Here is a 20,483-nt window from a genome sequence, read left to right as displayed (position 1 = left end):
CCAAGGAGTTGATTAAATTCAAGTCTATGGGATAATTCAGACCACGTTAATTCTATTGGAAATCTGCACTTAAATGTTAAACCACTCACACTAAAGATTAGCACTAACTTTGGTGAGGTTACCGTTTTTTGATTCTTCCAATCAAACAAAATATGCTAGCAATCAAACGGCAATTCACCGGAATGTATGCAAAATATCCAGTAAAGCAAAAGTTTAAAAATCTACTTTTCTTCATTATTATTTGACCTTATTTTAGAATTCCACTCACAATATCTTTGCCGGAAATCGGTACTAAAACAAAGTTCTTGAAAAAATGACCTTAGAAAGACTAACGAATTGATTACTTCCTCCTCCGGTTCAACAACCAGATTATTTTGGTCTTCAGTCAGTAATTAAGGGAATTCGACGTGAAAAAAAAAATGTCTGGGAACAGTAATGTTATGATAATTTACATAAATTTAAGTTTGTTTGAATGTAAAAGTATGTCAACTACATTTAGCTGGATGGTCATCTCAGACAGATTTCCGCTCAAGGCTAGTTTATATGCACAAATAAACTTGTGGGTCCAATAAAGAGATTAAATAAAGACTATAAACAGTGATTAGCGGCATCTTAAGAAAGCTTTAGGCAATTGTAGCAAATTTAGGTCTAATTCTATTACATTTTAATTGCTTTTGAAGATTGCTGTTTGTAAGCATCTAAATCACCCCCTGAAATTTCTGAGTTTGCTGAAAAGCTGCAGAATTTAGTTTATGTAAACCAAGAGAATTTGCTGAAAAGTGTGAGTTGTAAATAGCAGCTAGTCTCAAATCATTTGTACCATAATTTTAATAAATACTTCCTCCACTTTGATAAATGAAAACTTATATTTTCAACATGCTATAAATACATAAAATAATATTTCATTAATTAATACATAACACATAAAACATACACATAATACAAAAAAATAATTATTAATAGTGTAGCCTTTGTCTGCGCTTTAAAATGGTAAACAAAACGTGGAAATAGAATAGAAGAATTGCGAATGATTATTTAATTTGACTTCATTCCCGTAAAACATTATATATTAGCAGTTACTTAGAGCAGATGAACAGTAAACGATCAAAAAATAATAATTTATGTAACTATAGCTTAATAAAAAACAAATGAATAGATTTCTGACTATCTGACAATTATGTAATAGTGATGGAAAGTTAAGTGAGGCGTCAAATCATTTGTCAAAAATTTATCAGTGTGCATAATATCATCAATTACTATCCTCAGAAACTATCATCATCAATACATACTATATACATATATATTATAATAAAGTGCTGGAATTTCTAGAGATGATTTTAATATTAATAACTATTTAACATTTACTTCATTAAAAAAATGAATTTTTAATAACTAAATGAAATTATTTTCCTCTCAGTCTACTATAATTAATGTCTAATTTAAAAACTGTTAAGAATTAAGAATGTAATTTACGTAAAAATCATTTTATTTTTGTAAACTATTTTTGTTCCTACTTCTTTTTGTATGCTTTCAAAAGAGATGATGATTTATTAATATTTTTTGGGGTTCCCTAATTATTCATGGGCCCGATCTAAAGTATAACTTATCGCAAATCCAAGTTGTTTATAGCAATCATACCGGGAAAAAATCTCTTAATAGTTTGTTAATAAATCACCAAAAAAAAAAAGAATAAATCATTCGATTTGACTGATAATTCCAATTCGTATTGAGATTACAAAATTTACAAGCATTCAGTAGCTCCTACACAAAAAAATCGGCCCGGCCTAAAAAGAAAGTAGACTGATTCATTGCATGCATTCAAATTTTATTCTTATCTCAAGTTTATATACAGAAGAAATTCTTATCTTATCTGCATTTTATACTATATGCTCATATATATATATATATATATATATATAATGTGTGTGTCTCATGATTTTTTCGGTTCAAAAATTCGTCCCTGAAACATTCGCTACATCATAGTTGTACAAAAAAGTACCTACGTATTTTTGTCTGAAACACATTTAATTAGAATCTGACATCAATTTTGATGATGGAATGTAAACATTTTTTACATTCTTTTGTGAAAAAACTATAACTTTTTAGAATATTACTACATATACTGTCTGATATTATTAGATCATGCCTTATTTCCAAAAGTCATTTAATTTTTCAATCCAGATATATAAAGGGCATAGGTCCGGTTCTCATGGGTTGCTAGTGGTAACTAAGAAGGTAATACTGCTTATGGTGTGACCGAGACAGTCTAAAAAAGAAACAAATTAAAAAAAAAATTCAACTTTTTTGAGAAATTCAAGCGCTAAGGTAGTAAAGTTGAATCAATGGAAATTTTTGAATGGGTAAATCCACAATTTTATATTGTAGATTCTCTTTATATTGCTCTAAAATTCCTTTCTGGGATTTGAACTTACATATTTAAAATTCTTTCTCTTACATTCTTATTAGAAAGCAAAATCATTCAAATCCCTTAAAGTTTATTTCTATTTCAAGTCTGCTGAATTGTGATATGAACTTTATTTAGAAATGACATTTAGGTCTACCGCTGTAACGTTTATCACAGCTGATTACAAATGCAAATCTCTCTTTCAAGAAAAAGAAGAAGCTAAATCAACTAAATTACAGTAATATATTATTATTGTTAATGTTAATTACTTATCTATTCAAACCAACAGCCATAAAATTTAATTTACACAAATATGAACACTATTTTTGAAAGGATAATAAATCAGGGACTTATGTTTGAACAGATCGGACTGCTAATGAAAAATCCAATGTGTTTTTAAATTTCTAAACAGGATTTTGAGAATTTAGTGATTTAATTTTAAGAAGCGATAGAGAGAGGAAAGAATTAGCTGATCTATTCTTTGACAGAGTGACGTGCCTTACTGTATCGTTTCTGCATTTCACATAGGAAGACCGAAAGAAGAATGTTGCATTCGTTATGTAACTTTCCAGGATTAACTTCGAAAAACATTTGTATACAAGTTCCATAATTCAGAAGTAGAACTTCTTACAGCATCCCACTGAGGAAAATATAAATATATATTACATTTAACTCTCTTTCATCAGATTATCTAAAAAAAAGCATTAAACGTTAGGTAAAAAGTTAAGTTTATAAAAAAATAAGTAAATAAATACCGTATTGATTGTCAGTACATATATATATAGACCACCCACCACCCAAATACTGTATACTAATAGAGGTATAAGTTGCTATTGTTCTTTATGATTGATAGGTATCTAACTTATCTACATATCTATATATCTACGGAGAACAGCCCAACAAAGGACTAAGCATAGCCCTACTAAATGGTATAATTCCTTCTACCTTGCTCTCATATCATCGCCAGTTCATCCACTTAGTTACTAACGCAGGAATATTAAGACAATATAACTGTATTAGTTGCCAATAAATCACTGAGTCAAGTAATTTCAATGGTCAGGAAAGAATTGACCTTAAGATGAAGATTACGTATATACTCAAAAATATATTTTGGACAGTTTGAGACCCTCGGTAAATGATTAAGGCATTCTGGTATTATTGGTATTCTTCAGCTCGTCAAGCTGGACGAGTCTGCTTCCTAGGCTACATTTATCTACAGAATAGTATAATAAGACTAAGCTAGCCCAAGCCAAAATGTTTGCTTTGCTAAAACAAGAGAAATTGACGACTGGTGAGCTACACCAAGTTAGATAAACATAACTGGAAGGCGTTCAATTAGATTATAATTAGAATATTTGTCAAAGAGAGTTGACAGTAAAAAAAAAAAGTGGTCTTGAAAGTTTCATACCAGCTTCTGTTTATGAAATAACTTTCTGCAACAGAGTTTCAGTGACGACTTAAGCGACTATTTTCAGCCATCCGCCAGAAGAACAGACTTGCTTTACAAACAAGTGGAAGCCATAAAAATAAAGCACGAGAAACAATAAATTACAAACAAAATTCATTGACCTAGTTTTTGTGTTTCTGAACCACGGTTATATTTAAAAGAAGTCAATGTGCGCCAGTGAATCACAGCTCTGCACACAACACTAATACTTGCAAAATATTATACCGTGCAAGATTAACAGTTGTAGATAAAATTTTTGTTATAAATAAAATTGCTAATTCAGATAATTATTACGTAAATACACTAGGTATATATCAGTAGTTACGAATATAATAAAAACTAAAACAAAATTATCATGAAGATAGTGTACAGATATTTTTAAACGTTTAGACATGTTTAGACATGCTGTATTAACTTGTTACAAGCTTTGTTTCTGTTTAAAGAGCAAACTGGTCTTTCAATTAATTTTTTTGTTTAATCCATAGCTTAAGTTTTTTTATATTTATTATTTTTTTTGATACTTTTAACAAAATTACGATACAATTAGAAGATCTTGCAATCCCTGAACTTGTCCTTTGGGTTTCATAATAAAATTGAATATTATAAACAATTTATTTACGTAGGTCCTAACAATAAATTAGGAGATATAATAAATGTATTTGCTTTGACAGCTTTATACCACATACTTTAACTGATCCTACAGATGAAAATTAAAAATTAAGATATAGATAAATTCAAATTAAAAAGGACTATAATAGTTTTTCTTTTTATTAGGACTAAACAAAATAATTAGATTCTATTAAAAATTTTAAACACATGTGTAATGGCAGTTTTTATCCTCTGATTTTTTTTTTTTTTTAAATACTGTACAGTTAATTTTGAATTCTAAGTTGTAAATGATTTGCTGGAGGTATGGTGTTAATTTGTGGCAAAAGAAACTCCAGTAGCTCCTTCTTGATGACTTCCACTGGGGAAAATAGCATTGATCAAGAAAAGTGGTTCTGAATCAACAAGTCCATTTAGAAAACATTAAACAATAAAGACGAATATTCAAAACATAAACATGGTGGTAATACTCTATTTTCAAGCTTGAGCTACCACTCATTGCACCATTAATTCTCAGACACACACACTATCAGGAGACTTACTGCATGCCTAGCAACCTCCAAGCACAGTTATTGTGAAATCTAAAGACTACCGTGACCAATAGACCAAAAATCTAGTTCTATCCGCCTTCCTCTTCCCTTAGTGCAACGTGACATTTCTTGTGAACACGCGCGCGACAAATTTCCTCTCCAACATTACTCACACACATCCCTGCAATCTGATTATTGTGTTGCAGAAGGAGCACCGACTCCGTAGACAGTTAAAAGGCGATTAACCTTGTCTTGTTCAACTAATGGTGACTAATGTTTACCACATATATGCGTATTTAAAGGCTAAAAAAAGAAATTAAACTTCTAGTACAAGATATTAATAAAGCCATAAATTTCAGTGTCGTTTATTTAATGTCGTTTCTATGAAAATAATAAATTTTTAAACCCAAAAACTTTTTAAAAAATGTGAAGCCAAAAGAAATTATTTCGTTATTTTTAAAATTAAATTCTCTAAAATAATTTGTTTAATATATAAACTGTCTGAATATTTAAAATAAAGGTTCGTCCCGGTAAATATTGATAAAATTAAATAATTGTGCTTCGTAAAGTGTTATCTACCCTATGAAATATGAAAAAACATAATTCGAAAACTCAATTATTGTAGAAGTTCGTAATTCAGTACCTTGGCAGTACCTCTTTCTAGTTTCAGCAAGTTTAGGTAAATATGTTCACATTTTTTTAGCGAAGAGTTCAATTGTTAACAATATGTTATGGCCTCTGATAAAATCTTAGTACAGCCACTTTAATTTGAAGAATTTTATTATTTGACGCTGAGACTAAAAGCAATCTTCTTCATGTCTCAGGATTAAGGCTTGTCAATATACAAAAATTTTAGAGGTTGGGCAACTGGTTATTTAACACCCTTTATTAAACATCTCTATAAAAACACCTAATTATTTTGCACGCTGAAAAAGATTTAAAAACAATGCTGATTTTATGGTGTAGATAATTAATAACGATTAATTAAATATATTTTTAACAACAGGCAATATGTAATTACGTTTTATTTAATTATTTAGCAGGCCTGGCTGCTAGTAATTGCGGAGTTAACTACCAGTATTATTTACTTTGCTTGGAGAAAAGACTGGTTTAATAGAAAGTACTGAACAGGTTTCAAATGAGATGCGATATAGCTGCAATTCATAGTACTAGTGATAGAAAAGTAGAGTGATTCCCAAAAGCATTGCTTGAGGAATATCGTATCAGGAATATAATAAAGAGTTCCTTTAGAACATCCAAATAGGTTATTACCTCAGAAAACAAATCAGAGAAAAGAAAGGATGAGTATGTTTTCAACTGAAATTGAAAAGAAAAGAAAGTGGTCGTAAAGGTATTAAAGATGAAAATCATCAAAGAGTTCCGAGCAAATTGTGTTCATTAATGTAGCAACTCAATTAAGAACCATAGATTTCTCTTTTTATGGAACGGGAAAATGTTGATCTTTTTGTTAAATGATACATTTTATATGATACGATTATGACCTACTTAGCGATGGAGGCGCAAAAATAGATAAAAAGATTTTCAAACCCTAACAATGTCTACAATTAATCCAATGCAATTAATTGGTTTAATCATAAATCTGTGGAATGTAATCATATGTCTGCAACTCAATCTACTCCAAAAAAACATAAATCGATTAAGGAACAGTTTCATAGCACAGGCGTATCAATAGGTAATCATAGTTTGCTGAGTTTAACGTTTCACTTTTGACACATGAAAAATGGTTATATTTTTCTAAGAAAGTCAATTCAGAATAAAGTGATAATTTCCAATCGATTATTAGGAATACATCTTAAAAAAAGTTTGCAACGTATCTATTGTAGGAACAAAGATAAATAAATAGGCTACCGGAAGAAGTTAACGATTATATTTGGCAGATTGTTATTGTGAATGGTAGAAAGCAACTGCGCAGGCTAATTATTGGTTATGTCTTTTGTCTGAACATTATTTTAATGAAGATGAAGAAGGGAAGACAGTGATAATCTTATAAAGGAAGTTGAATGCAAACAAAAAATAAAAATTACAAATGAACTATAAATTATGAAAAGAAGAAAAAGAAGAACATGAAAACCCAAAGAAAGGCCAGAAGTGAATTTTTAGTCTTCAACAACTATCTTTACGATGACTTTGAATTCAAAATACCTCCAGCTTATTTATAGATCTTACTAAGAATAAAAAAGAAGAAATGTTTCCGTGCGAGTATGCATACCTCAGTGCAAATCAATAAAGCGCCATCCGAGATAATCACGGTTTAGACAGTTGTTCTAATGTGTTCCGTACATACTAATGTTAACATACCGACGGTGCACCCTACATAAGATTCACTGAATCATTATTAAAATTGAATAAATAATAAAATTAACTCAATGCATAAGGTAGAAAATTGATGTAAAAAATGTTTGTACGCTGACTGAATTGTTAACAACATTAGAAGATGTATCAGCTATTTCACATTTTGGCATTCAATGCAAGTATCATTCATACTACAGATTGTTCTACAAAGTTCCTATACCTACACTAACAGTCATGTGATGGCCATACCAAACGCGTGAGACGTACCGTTTTACAGGATAATAGAATGTCGCATTTTAGTTCCAGTTTTCTGATTCACATTTTTTCCCCTTTATCCATTTAATTGAAATTTGAGATGGACAGTAATAAATTTCCAACTTTTAAAATGCTACTTCAACCCTATTACAGGCATTGCAATATTCATTATTTCTTTATTTGACAGGAGTTACATTTTAAAAAAACTCTTTGTGCCTTTATAAGGTATAGTTAAAACATTTTAGAGGTAAAGAGAGAGGTAAATTTTCAAATACTGTTTAAGACAAGTATGGAATGAGTGAGGATGCCATTCTGCAAATTTTAAATTTTAGCTCTGGTAGTAACGTATGTACTTTTTTCACAAATTTTGAAGTCCAAGATTGTATTCATAAGTGAAAAATTTCTGCAGAATGGGTTTAATCCTCAGTAGTTTTCGAACACTTGGACCTCGCCAATCAATAAATTAATCTGGTAATAATTACGATAAATGGACATAATAGTATACAAAAGGAACCATTTTGAAATTTGTCCATTGATGAGGCTCCATAGAATATAGTGTTCCTGGTAACACTTACACTTCCAAAAGCAGTCACGAGGCTAGCGTGTCTTCAGTTATCTGGGCTGGTTAGTTGGAAAAGAGAGGAACCAAGTTGGTGGGCTACCGGGTTGTAACGAACACTAAGAACTGAATTAAACTTTTTATGCTAGATTTTAACCACTTCAGAAAGTGAAAAAACATGAGGTTTTAACAAAAGGTAACACTCTCCACATAGAAGAGGATGTTAACGATTGTTATAAGTATTTTTGATTGAATTTAATAAGAATTAGAAGGTTTGGAGGAACCTCCCAGTTTAATAGAGTATGTCCACACATACAAGTTTTTGCATTCATTTAGCAAGTTCAACTAGTACTGACAATAGTTAAAGCGTAAGTTGAGTTATTTTCTTTCAGACTGTATGATGGTTTCATGTGTCGTTTTTTCCATTAAAAAATTAAAAGTAATTTCACTAGCTCTAGCTCAAGTTGAACGTGCAACGATGATTTTTGAACCTATAATTACGAGTTCAATTAGTGAAAACGTTTTCAAATAAACATTTAGAGTTTTTGCTAGAACATTAAGTACCCATACGTCTTTCGTTTATATGAAGATAAAGAAACATCAATCAACTTCGATCATAGCTTTATTCTAAAATGTTTTAACGTTGGTCTTCGCTTTTGAATAACTAACTTTACTGAGCAATTGGAACTGAGAAACCAAACCATCGCTCCCATTAAGTATTTCTATCAATAAACACAACACAAGTTCAGTAAATCTAATAGAGTAAACGTCTTGGATTAACATTTCTATAGCTAAAAGATGTTCAGTAAGAAATGAATAAAAAAAAAACTAGACAAAACAATAAAATAGATCTGTTTCAAATATACGAGGAACATACATTTAAACCAATTACATCGTTGAAACACAGACTTCTACAAACCAATTAGTACTACTTATAAGTGGCCTCAGTCGCGTGCATTTAATACACTTCTATCCATATCATTGTTATTACAAATGGAATGTTAACAAACAACGTTTACCTATAAATATTTAAAAACCAAAGAATATTTGTCTTTGATTGACATCTACTAAACTGTATTATATAGAATATATTAACACTACCAAATTATCATGAATGTACTGATTATATTAGTCCTGTCTATAGATATAATAATAAATAGATGCATAATTAATTTTCAATTGTTATCTGTCGTAATCAACGCCCATCTCTGTGGGCCTATCTGAATTCCAACTTCATTCCTCAGTTGTCTGATCATCTCAGAAAATTTGTTCACACAAATGAAATAAAGCATTGATCGTTTAAATAAATGAATTTTTGTTCTGACACATTTGTCCAAAATCTCGCAAAAAAGAATGATTAGGTGAAATTAATTGTGCTGAAATTTCCTTTCCCTGTGGGAAGATTATTTTGAAGTAACATTCTGCAGGGCGAAATGACATTGGCGATAGCTAGAAGAACAGTAGAATGGAAATTCTCCCAAAAAGTGGTTGCCCCAATGATGTAGCCGGTCCAAAACTTGAACTGAACCTTCCATGCGGCTACCACGTTTACAGTTGAGTCGTCCCTTTTTCTAGTAGCCAACTTTTTATGCCCTTGAGAGCTTCAAGTGCAAGTTAATTACATCTTATCAGTAATATTAAAACTCTCCGGTAGGACAGTTGCATAAGAGATGATATTCTTTGTTTGTTGCAAGATGTGTTAACAATAGTGAAACAGTATTAGTAAAATAATTCTAAATTAGTTCTTAAAAAAGTAATTTCTCTTATTCTTTGACGCGAGTCTGAGTTTAAACATCTTCTGTCAGACAATTATTTTATTGTAGTGTTCGGGATCATAGCCATGGAGACCGGCACGGTTTATCGCTGTTTCTTTCTTACCAGCCTCCCCTTACAATTGCAATGATTTAAACGTGCCTCTCTTAATGTAGGACTCATGTAGCAAGATCGATTAACTTTTACAAACAGTAACAGGAATAACAATCACTCTCTTAAAAGTATTAATTATAAAATAGAATTAAGAAATCGCCCACTTACCTTCTATCGCAAGAGCAATGCATAAGTGTACTGGGTCGCCAGTTGTACAGGCCGTAACGATTATCCATGGCTGGAATGTAGTAGGGACAGGCTGTGTCATGTCTGCGACAGCATCTGTCAGCGGAGGAGAACGATCCGAGCTGACGGTAGTGGCTGGCAGAATACCCACGGCCGCACCATGCAGTCCCAGGAAATCGGAGTAGTTCTCGTTGACTCCTGACACCCATCACACAACACATTCTACATTGGACTCTTAATACAGACTTTATGGTTTCATTCGCAGCAAACCGAAAGGATATATGAATTAATATATATAAGATAGTGGGTCCATCTCCTTGACATCTACATGGTAATACACCATACTTTTCAATTTTCAATTGACAAATGGAATTGATGCATCCTATATATAAAATAAATTTGAATCAGTTTTAAAACGTTTACGTTATTGAGTCTAAGTTCCCCACACAATTTGAATTAAATTGAGAAAAACAAAAATTACCATCAAATATTCCAAAAAATGAAAAACCGCATAGAAAATTCATCTTGGAGAGGGAGCTCTCTCGATTAACATTACCACGTATTTAAATAATAAAAATATAATTTGGAAAAGCATGAAGTTCTCCTAAACACTTGAAGACATGTTTCTTTTAAGCTTTTTATAATTTGTGACAAGTAATTAAGTAATTAAGAGCAGAAGTTCAAGGCAGCCTCAGCTAAAATGGATCTTTATTGGCTAGTATTTTATAAGTTTTAACAATAACGGTCATAGTGACTATGTCCATATTATGATACAATTAAGTCAAATAAAATAACACCAAACTGAAATTTGGCCCTTCGAGTTTCGAATAACATTTTCCCCAAAGAAAAGAGGTTGTTGCAAGAAATTTCTCCAAACTCGTAATGTTTACTGCACTTATAGAAGCAAATACTCTATTTCATTTTTATTTTAGTCATTTTCAGGAGCTAATTTTATGAAAAGCTTTCTACTAAAGAGCGACCTTAAAGTCCAGAAAGAGTTAATTCAGTTCCAAGAGAGCAATCATGACAAAAGACAAGCAAATCCTACCTGACAGGAATTTTTAAATGTTGTTAAGGCCAGTTTCAGTAAAGCTTTTTGAAGTACCTTCGTTCGAAGCTTCTGAGTATTGGTAAATATAATTTAAAGAAAGAAAACTTTTAATGTCATCGTTTCGAACTGTTAGGTTCTTGAGGGTTAATCAAAGGCAGAGAAGTCTCAGTTTTTTAAAACTATAAAAATTGTGCGAACAGAATTATAATATAATAATTGAAAATAAAACAAAATAAAAATATTGTAGAGTACTGTTTGGTGACGGACTGTTATTGTATTTGTAAATTAGTAAAAAGCCAAACTTTTTTTTTATATTCTAAAAAGGTTTTGAAACCTTTAGCGTAAAGAATTTTCTTTCTTTAAATCGTCGGTCAATACCCACAACCCCCTGCCTGAGTGTTGGTTTATAAATAACAGATCAAGAATGTGTACCATTTGAGATTTTGATAATGACACCTCAATGAAGGTTAGCAATAGCTAGAAAACAATAAATTCTATTACTAACACCTGGCTAATTGAAATTCTAAATGAATAAACTTTCAATGCAGACTTTTAAAAAGAAGACTAAGCAACTCTATTGTATCAGGTGTAAAATCTCAAGTCATCTACTTATGGTGACTCATGCGCAAAAAAACAAATGCTTTTTACTATTTGTACCAAAAGCCAGATCTGCATCATTGGAATATACTCCTGGTAGTAGATATAATTATATTACAGCTTCAAGAACAGGCTTGGAATGCCATTGAGTCTTGAGTCGATATTTGAAACTAAATTTTGAAATTTCCTAAGTTCGAAAATCAGGTTTGGTTACATGATTGATCTTCATTGAGTAAAAATATGAAAGTGTATGGGTAAAAAAAAAATAACTGAAGAAGGAAAAAGCGCGTGAAGCGCGACGTTCTACCAACCACCGTTGTTGTTAATAGCTTCTCAAATGCAAAGAAGTACTGGAATCTGGAAGTGTCGTAACGGTAATTGGAGTTATCACAATAGTGATAACTCCTGGCTCAGTTTAGTCCAAATTTGATACTTTGACTATACTTAATTCCTTTGCAATTTGTGAGCAATTCCCAGTGCTAATAAATAAATAATAATAAAAATAGTGGGCATTGTTGAGTCGGAAGTTTGTACTAAGCAGGTCAATCACAGTTAAGAAAAGTGTCCGAATTGCAGCAGTCAGCGCCATACTCTCAAAGTATTTATAAACGCCACCAAATTCCCCATAAGTTTCAGATAAAAGTAGAGAGATTACCCATCACTCAGCATTCTAAATTTAAATAAATCATTAGTCATACAAACTCAAAAACTTTCTAAGTCTTAGTTCATTTTTCTTCTTTCTTGGAACAAAGGTAATGCATTTAATGTACTCTTAAAAAGATTTACACATTTTACTCGGAGTGGCCTCCTATGACGCGTAAAAACATTGAATATCCTGAGGCCCGCAAAAAACAATTTGTTTGGATCCAACATAAAGTTTGTTTTGCGAACAATATTGTTTTAAATACAAACAAGAAGTCTGTTGAAGTTATTAGCGTTACTAAAAAAAAAAATCGTTTCAGTTTCTCAGTTGGTTTTGAAGATAACTTAAGTGCTAGAATTGGTGGTAACATATCTCGGTGCCAGAACGCAATATTAATCTTGTGGTAACCAATAGTTAGCATAGTTGGTTTAACCAATATTCATGTAAGAAGGGATTAGTACAGTATTCAGAAGATTCAGAAGCGAAATCCAGATGCCGACCCTTAGATTGTCCCTTCATACAGCTCACTGTCCCGTCTGAACAAATGTGAGTATTCCACAACAGATTAAACAGTAGTGAACAAACGTTCAATCACATATTCACAAAGAATGAGCGAAAAAAAAAGATCATTCGCTAAATAAAAGGTTTCTGTTACCACTTCTTACTCAGCAGAAACCCAGTATTCTTTTTTTTAAGAAAACAAATCGCAAAACACTCTTACTAGTAGAAAATAAACTAAAGTTTCTTTAATTGTATCGAATGATTCCAGTTATTTTCAAAATAGTTGATAAAATTATTAGGATAGATCAGTTAATTTAAGGAATATACCAATTCTGGTGCACTGCTACCAAAGGGCAGCAATATCATGCCAATATTGGAATATATTAAAAGTGTTGTTTCCATCGAAAAAGTGTTAAATATGTGTTCACGTGAGAAATTAAAATTTAATAGAAAGAAAAATGACCAAAAAAAAAATGCGTGTGTTACTCAGGGTGCAGGAATCTGGCTCCATCGCCCACCTGATTACTAAACACAAACAGAAACAAAAACAAAAACAAAAAAAAACTAAAATGAGTTTAGCTCACCTTCGATCGCAGGAACAATGGCTCAAAGTAATCAGTCCAGTGTTCATGCTGCTGTATTTTTTTCTAAGTGGCGGAATACTTAATTTACACATATCATGCTTCCTACAGCATTTATCTGTCTGCCAAAATCCACCCAATTCTCCATATTTGAGAGCGCGATTTGAAGGGCCGCACCAATTGGTACCAGGTGCTATGAATTTTTGCTTTAAATAAACCCTTCAAAAATAACAAGAGATTAAGAAACTTGATTTAGTTTCCATAATTGTTTTGTCTATGGAGATTATTTGTTTCGTATCTCTCCCTTCAATTTATTCGCATGTAAAGTACTGGTCAAGTGACCAGCCTCGTCTAATTTTTTATAGAAATAATAATTCCGAATGAAATATTTCATGCTTAGGTACATTTGTTACTTCGGCGCAGGCTACTCGTGCTCAAAATTTCAAAGAGGAGAATGAACTTTTAGTAAAAGAAAACAATGGGCTCTGAATTAACAAAGCAAAGCAAAATGCTTTGTTCAAAATGTGACAAAGAATCACCTTATTGGCCTATAGTAAAACAACATTGTGGAAATAAACTAATAACCATATAATGAGCAATAATTCAAATGATTGTTGTTAATTAAATAAAATTAAGTAAATAAAAAACTATTCAGAAAAAAAACAGTAAGATTGTAGTTTTTACTTCAACAGAAGTAAAAATTAACTCATACTTCACAATGCGTCCTCTTAGGTCATATTTAAATAATGTACTTAGCATATAATTAAAGTAAAACTGGCTAAAGAGAGTACTTAATATTTAAACAGAAGAGCAAGTGAAATGAAAGTTATGATGCAAATACAAGTATTTATTAGCATTCAAAAATTCTACGAATATGTTAGACAGTCCACATCTTTCAAACTACGAGATAAACAAAATCTTCATGAAATTTATTGTGTTCATGCAACTATTGTTTAGCCATAGGAAAACTTAAACACACCACATTCTCACTCTCACAGGGCCATTGAGGCTAAATATCATTTTAGTATACATTCCAAGTTTGGAGAAAATAGACTTGTAACAACAATATAATAGATGAAAGGAATATATTATAATAGGTGGTTTTTGTATTTGTAGAGAAGTAAAGACACCCTTATTTTATTAACATAACTAATATTTACAGTATTAGTGGTTAGTTTAAGAAGAAGAGCAGTGTGACACGAATTTCGAAGGTGATAATAACGAAAATATAAATTAAAGTGAGAGATGCGAAAATAGGAAATTTGTATAGATACTCACTTTTGGCCTTTTGCTAAATGATCGTGCCGACCCTTTTGCACTCTATCTCTGCTATGTCGGCTAGGCTTTATACTCAACAAAGAGCGCCTACATCCAAGCAAAACAAAAAAAAAAAATTAATAATGACATTTAGAATATTTTAATAAAATTTAGCCTTTGGGATTGAATTAATGAAACAACAAGAATGTTATGAAAGCGCTAATCCAGAAATTGATGAATTTTTAGTAACTGAAAAAGAATACATTTAGAACATTTTAGTTTTGATATAAAGGTGTACACTTTGATCCAACAAAGTCTCTTTTACTAAAATGCTTATAATTTTCAAACCACACTCCGCATCTAGTATTTAATATTGCCTCAATTTTCATTGCAAGCTGATTTGTACTCGTATATATATATATATATATATCATTGAGATCTGATATATATACATATATATATATTTATTTATACAAGTAATGATATAAGATAAAACCGGTTTCAGTTGAGCACAATGGTTCAGAATAATAAAATAGATTCTGTTTAGAACAAACAAGAAAAAAAATTCTAAAAAAAAGAACCAAACTTAAAAAAAAAGTATGTCCCACTGAAATGCAATAATTGCTAGTGTATATTCCTTAGTTCGCTCGTCAATTCACTAATTAAAGTTGGTCGTAGAATGCTTGAAAAATGTTCAAATTAAAAACAAAATTTTCGAAGCACAATTGGGCCAATCATGCCTATATTATGATTACAGATGAGCAGCCAAATCGTAAGCGAGCTGAAGGAATTATCAACGTTTACTGTCGGTTTGGCATCCTGTGCGTTGCCGTGATCATTGAGATCTTATTGCATGTCTTTCCTACGTCATTACATGCTTGCCGGCACTATAGATGCTCTCCTTTTGATCACTCAGCCAGCCATCTATAATCTGCTGTTTGGTGAAGAGCCATACAGTATCTTGTTTGATAGGCTGAGATTGTTCCACATTCATTTGCAATGAGCAGTAAATTTTGGAGAGCGAAAAAAAGTGACATAAATTTTACAAAATGGAAATTCGTGATAAACCTCAATGTTGGTGACACCAGACAATTGTTTTCTAAAGCAAAATTCCAGTAGCAGTCATTACAGAACAGTTTCTAACGTCTTAAAATTATTTTTAAGGAAGGCAATTAACTTGAAATGTAATTTAAAAGCACTCGTTTTCTACCACAACAGAACTACTGTAGATTTCATTTAATTGTGAGCAAAAATATTATCAGCAAGTTAATATGTAATGTGCCAGTGAAATCTAAAGTTTAGGTTTACTTCTGGCCGCATAATGGAGTCTTTGCTGCAAATGGGAAAAGCAACGTGACATCCAAACTTAAAAAAAAAAAAAAAAAAAAAAAAAAAAATCCAAAGAGAAATTAAAAATTAAAAGTTAGCGAAAATTAACGTAGATAAATAAATATTTACTGTAGATTTATTTTGATTATATATTTTAACTGAGAAAAACAAGATAAAACAAAAAATAAGCCGACGGTGGCAATAATAACTTAAATGCCGTCCTATTTTCTGTAATGATGGCGCCGGCCTTATAACCAAGCACACACACAATTATCAATGTATATATAATTATATACACTACATAGCTTGCCAATACACTAGCTAGCAGCGAAACTTCCTTGTTTCGGCCTCTTTAATCCGCTTCTTCTTCTTCGCGTCTTCACGTATATTCATTTAGTGTATTTTTATTTTTTTGTAACTAATATTTAATTAATTCTATTGATTTAATTACGTGATTTCGATCTATTTGTTAGATATGACGTTTGTATTTAAAGATAATGTTCAAATTCCGAAAAGAGAAGCCGAGTAGAGAGCGAACCGTTGAGGCAATTGTGGGAGTTGTATTGTGGCGTACGGGACGGAAAGTACTATTGCAACAGGTGGTCTCCAGTGAGCTGAACAGTAGGGCATGGTCACATGAGTACCTACTGACTAGATCAGATCTCCTCAAGAGAATAAACACTCTAACGCCATTCCACTCCTCGAAACACTCAAAATGTACGTACTAAAGCACTAAACATAAAACGATATAGAGCTCATAAATTTTAGTATATTATAAGAAACTTTTTAACTAAATCTTTAGAGGACATCAGTGATAGAAAGTATTGCAAACATTTAAATTAATTTCCAATGGTTTTGAGCTCCACTGAATTCGAAAACAATGTTTTAAGTGTAGCAGAATATCTCATAAATGTGAATGAGCAAGAGGTTTAAATTGATATGTTCTTTTCTGGAGACTTCGGTATTTTGGTTGCTTCTGTCGCTAAGGTCTCGGCTAAAATCTGTTGAATGGAAATGCGACTGTGTTGAAGCGATTTTATTATTTTTTTTGTCGCACTTTAAAAACAAAAGTAAACTGATGCTTACTCAGGTGAGCTTTACGGCTATCTCCCCAAGTGTTTTGATCGGAGGAGACTAATTATTTACTCTAAATTTATCCTATTATACCTTCGATAAAACTCTAAGGTCTGGACTGGGAATTAAACGCAGTACCTCAGTATACATCTTAACTCAGTACTCATCTCAGCTTCTAAATGTTCGACTAAATTTTGACGATTCCCACCTTTTAAAATTTCCTACCAAGAGCTTCCATTAAACCTTCTACAATAACGATATTCATAAAAGAAGTTTTCCGCTAAAGTGCTACATGAGAACAATCTACTGTTCTGCCATTAACTCATTCCAAGAGATAATGATGCTTGCGTTATAACGAACAGATTGATATTAAACCATATACCTGGAATTCCAGACTGAGGTAGCATGTAGTATTTCGGAAGAGTGGTTTCAGCAATCACATTCAAAGGGAACTTGAATATTCCCGAATAGACAGACCCCAGGCGTTGGAATATCAATCATTTCATAAGTAATAGCATTTTATTGTTATACGTGTTTTTTTTGGCGTTGAAATGTTCTAGGAACTGGAGGAGCTACCTATTATTAAAAAATAAATTTTACTTTGAGAGGTCAGCCGTAGAAAGTTAGTGAAAATAAAGTAGTAAAGTATTGAGCCAATTTTTTCAGGTGGGACTGAAATTAGATCTTGTCGTCAGGGGCGGAATCACATACTTTACTATGAAATTTTTTTTTAACAAATCAAAAGCAGCTACCGCGGGATTGCAATCCCACTTACAACAAACCCGCCCCACCAGCCCTTTAGATTTAGGGCAATAAGGAAGGACAAGGTTGCCCAAGAAGCAATCTCCTATAAAAACTTGTTGACAGAAATTCATCAGCTGAAATTAGATATAAAATTCAATAGAAGAGCAGGACTTTAATGTTTACATGTTCTTAAATCAGGTCAGGCTAACATAACATGTCATTAGTCAGCACTTGTCCATTAATTTCAGGTAGAATCAACGACATTGACAGATAAACTACTAAAGGGAAGTACTAAACCATTAATTAATTATCTACACGAACCAGTAATTTATAAATTTCACTTCTCTTTCTTTCAAACAAATCAGACTTTATTTTAACTATTCTTTGATTACTTAGATTAAGTTAAAGTGATATTAAGAAACAATATAAGGGTTGTTATTAAAGAGAACTCTAAATTGCATTTTAGGTGCAAAATTAAATCTAAATCAAGCTAAAAACCTAAAAAAGAAGCATAAAATTTCACACACTACCTCGCCAAGGTTAACCTCAGAAAGTTGATATAGAATCGGTTTATTAAAAACAAATTCTGATGTACGATCCACATGGTAGCCTCAAAGGATAAAAACTCTTCAAAATTATCATTTACTTGCTTCTAGACCAAAACTTGAGAGATCAAAACTGACATTAATCAACAAGGTACTGATTTACGAAGCGCTCCTTAAACAATCTAAACCTAACGATCTAAAAAACGTACCATTTATTGTAATAAAAAAATTGATTAGCTAACAAGGGTGAATATTGATCTAAAAGTAAATTGAAATTTTGTTTCCTCTGCAACGTAGGGACAATCATTAAACCTAAGACAGTGAAGAAGCTGTGCTTTTAATCGCATATGAGAGAATGTAGAAAGAACCATTATTTTTTCTTACAAGGAACCTAAAACAAATGGTAGGAGTCTTCATAAATAGCTGAAGGATTGGATGTAAATCAAAGGAAAAGATAAGAGATGCTCTGACTATTCTGACTGCGCTAGGTCCTATTAATTTGTTCCTCCAAGTAAAGTTAAAAATCATTAAAATATATATATATATTATTAAATTATTATTATTAGCTTGATGAAAGTGATCATTTTAATGTAGAATAAAAAACATGTTTTACTCACTGTTTTATAACAAATACTTTAACTAACCAAAGTATTGTACAGGTGATACCAAAAGGGTGTATCAAAATTTTCCTTAGGGGGTTAATAAGTATAAGTATAATTATTATTTGTTTTCAGGGTATTTCCCTATACAAATGGAGTATTGGTTAAAAATTAAATTAAATTTTTAATATTAAGGGATTAATTAGGATGATTATTGGCACATGCACTGAAAACAGTCTCCAACTGATTAACTTTAATTAAATTTGTCCATTTTGCATCATTACCATTATACATTTTTAAATGAACTTTTGTTAAATACTGGTTAAAATTCATTTTAGTAAAGTAAAACGAAGAGTATTACTTAGTAAAAATATTTAAATACACTCACCTACTTCTAGATTTCACTATAGAGCTAATAATTCTGTCATGGGATTTTAAACACTGTCTGGTTAATCTATTCATGTCTAGCCATTTTAAATTTTCTCTTGGAACCTGCCAAGACGAATTGCTATTCCTATTATATATGGATGAGCTATTGCTAAATGCTGGCCAATCCCTTACATTTGTCTGGCCAATCTGGATTATTGTAGAATTTACAGTTGACATTATATGATTGATTTCAGCTTCTATTTGTTCTGCTTCAATTTTATGTGAACTTAGATCACAATCGACTAATCTACCCTCAGTGTAAATTGCTTGCACCAACTCTCGACCATTTGTCAATTGTCTCACCATTAAGAAATCCCTGTGAACAAGAAGAACAAATTAATAGATATTGTAGTTATAGATAATTAAGTAATAATTAACAGGAAAGTAACTCAAAGTCTAAGATGACAGCTTAAATCCGGTTTAATGTTTTTTGATAAAATTAAATTTTGATTCTAAGGCTTGCCAAAATTTTTCCGCTAGATCTGCCCATCTACTGAAGCGTTTTTTTATTTTTCTATTTCCTCGAAAATCATTCCAACAATCTTCTTCTAACCATAGTATTCTACAGATCACACAAAGACCTTAATTATAATAGGAAACTTGATCTTAAACGTTTTATTTTTTGGGTTGGTGAGAAGTAAAATATTAATATACTGCAGAAGTTTTATTAACAAACGCAATCGTACCTATACATAACACAAATTATTTTTATATATATATAATAAATAAACATGCGTGCTACGACGGCTAAAATCTAAGAGATTATTTTTTTATTTTTAATGCAGTGGTAGCACGTATTAAGAAAGATTTGTCAAAGGATGAAATACATGTGTACTTTCCCTTCAATTGATATGGTTAAAAGTTTGTTAACCAAACTATAAAGATATCAAAATTTCAAAGCTCAGACAGAGCTAAAGTTCAGAAGTTATTGATAAAGAGTTTAACTCACGAAATACTGCAACTTGGC

At 31.4% G+C, this 20,483-nt stretch overlaps 1 protein-coding gene and 1 long non-coding RNA gene across 7 annotated transcripts in view; one reads left to right on the top strand and one right to left on the bottom strand.

Moving 5' to 3' along the window:
* Window positions 1-20,483, bottom strand: part of LOC141453628 (uncharacterized) — a 95,326-nt gene that overhangs the window by 39,027 nt on the left and 35,816 nt on the right. The window contains exons 2-7 of one of the 6 annotated variants that reach the window (XM_074127071.1): window positions 19,476-19,832; window positions 14,818-14,904; window positions 13,543-13,758; window positions 10,149-10,364; window positions 2,903-3,044; window positions 782-2,266 (exon numbers count right to left, since the gene is read on the bottom strand). In XM_074127071.1, the coding sequence (XP_073983172.1) occupies window positions 3,032-3,044; window positions 10,149-10,364; window positions 13,543-13,758; window positions 14,818-14,904; window positions 19,476-19,832 (889 nt within the window). In that variant the 3' untranslated portion in view covers window positions 782-2,266; window positions 2,903-3,031. Of the gene's footprint in view, window positions 1-781; window positions 2,267-2,902; window positions 3,045-10,148; window positions 10,365-13,542; window positions 13,759-14,817; window positions 14,905-19,475; window positions 19,833-20,483 lie in introns of those variants that run through there. The other 5 variants (XM_074127072.1, XM_074127070.1, XM_074127069.1 and 2 more) reach the window with 5 other exon arrangements.
* Window positions 5,388-11,475, top strand: LOC141453630 (uncharacterized). Its single transcript, XR_012458100.1, has 3 exons — window positions 5,388-5,666; window positions 6,028-8,482; window positions 11,099-11,475. It is a non-coding gene; the product is annotated as an uncharacterized lncRNA (long non-coding RNA).

Source organism: Rhodnius prolixus, unplaced genomic scaffold (genome assembly GCF_049639745.1).
Source record: "Rhodnius prolixus isolate KJV_2025 unplaced genomic scaffold, Rpr scaffold_3, whole genome shotgun sequence".
Taxonomy (NCBI): Eukaryota; Metazoa; Arthropoda; class Insecta; order Hemiptera; family Reduviidae; genus Rhodnius; species Rhodnius prolixus.
The sequence above is the reverse complement of the archived record's forward strand: the minus strand, read 5'-3'. Positions and strand labels throughout refer to the sequence as shown.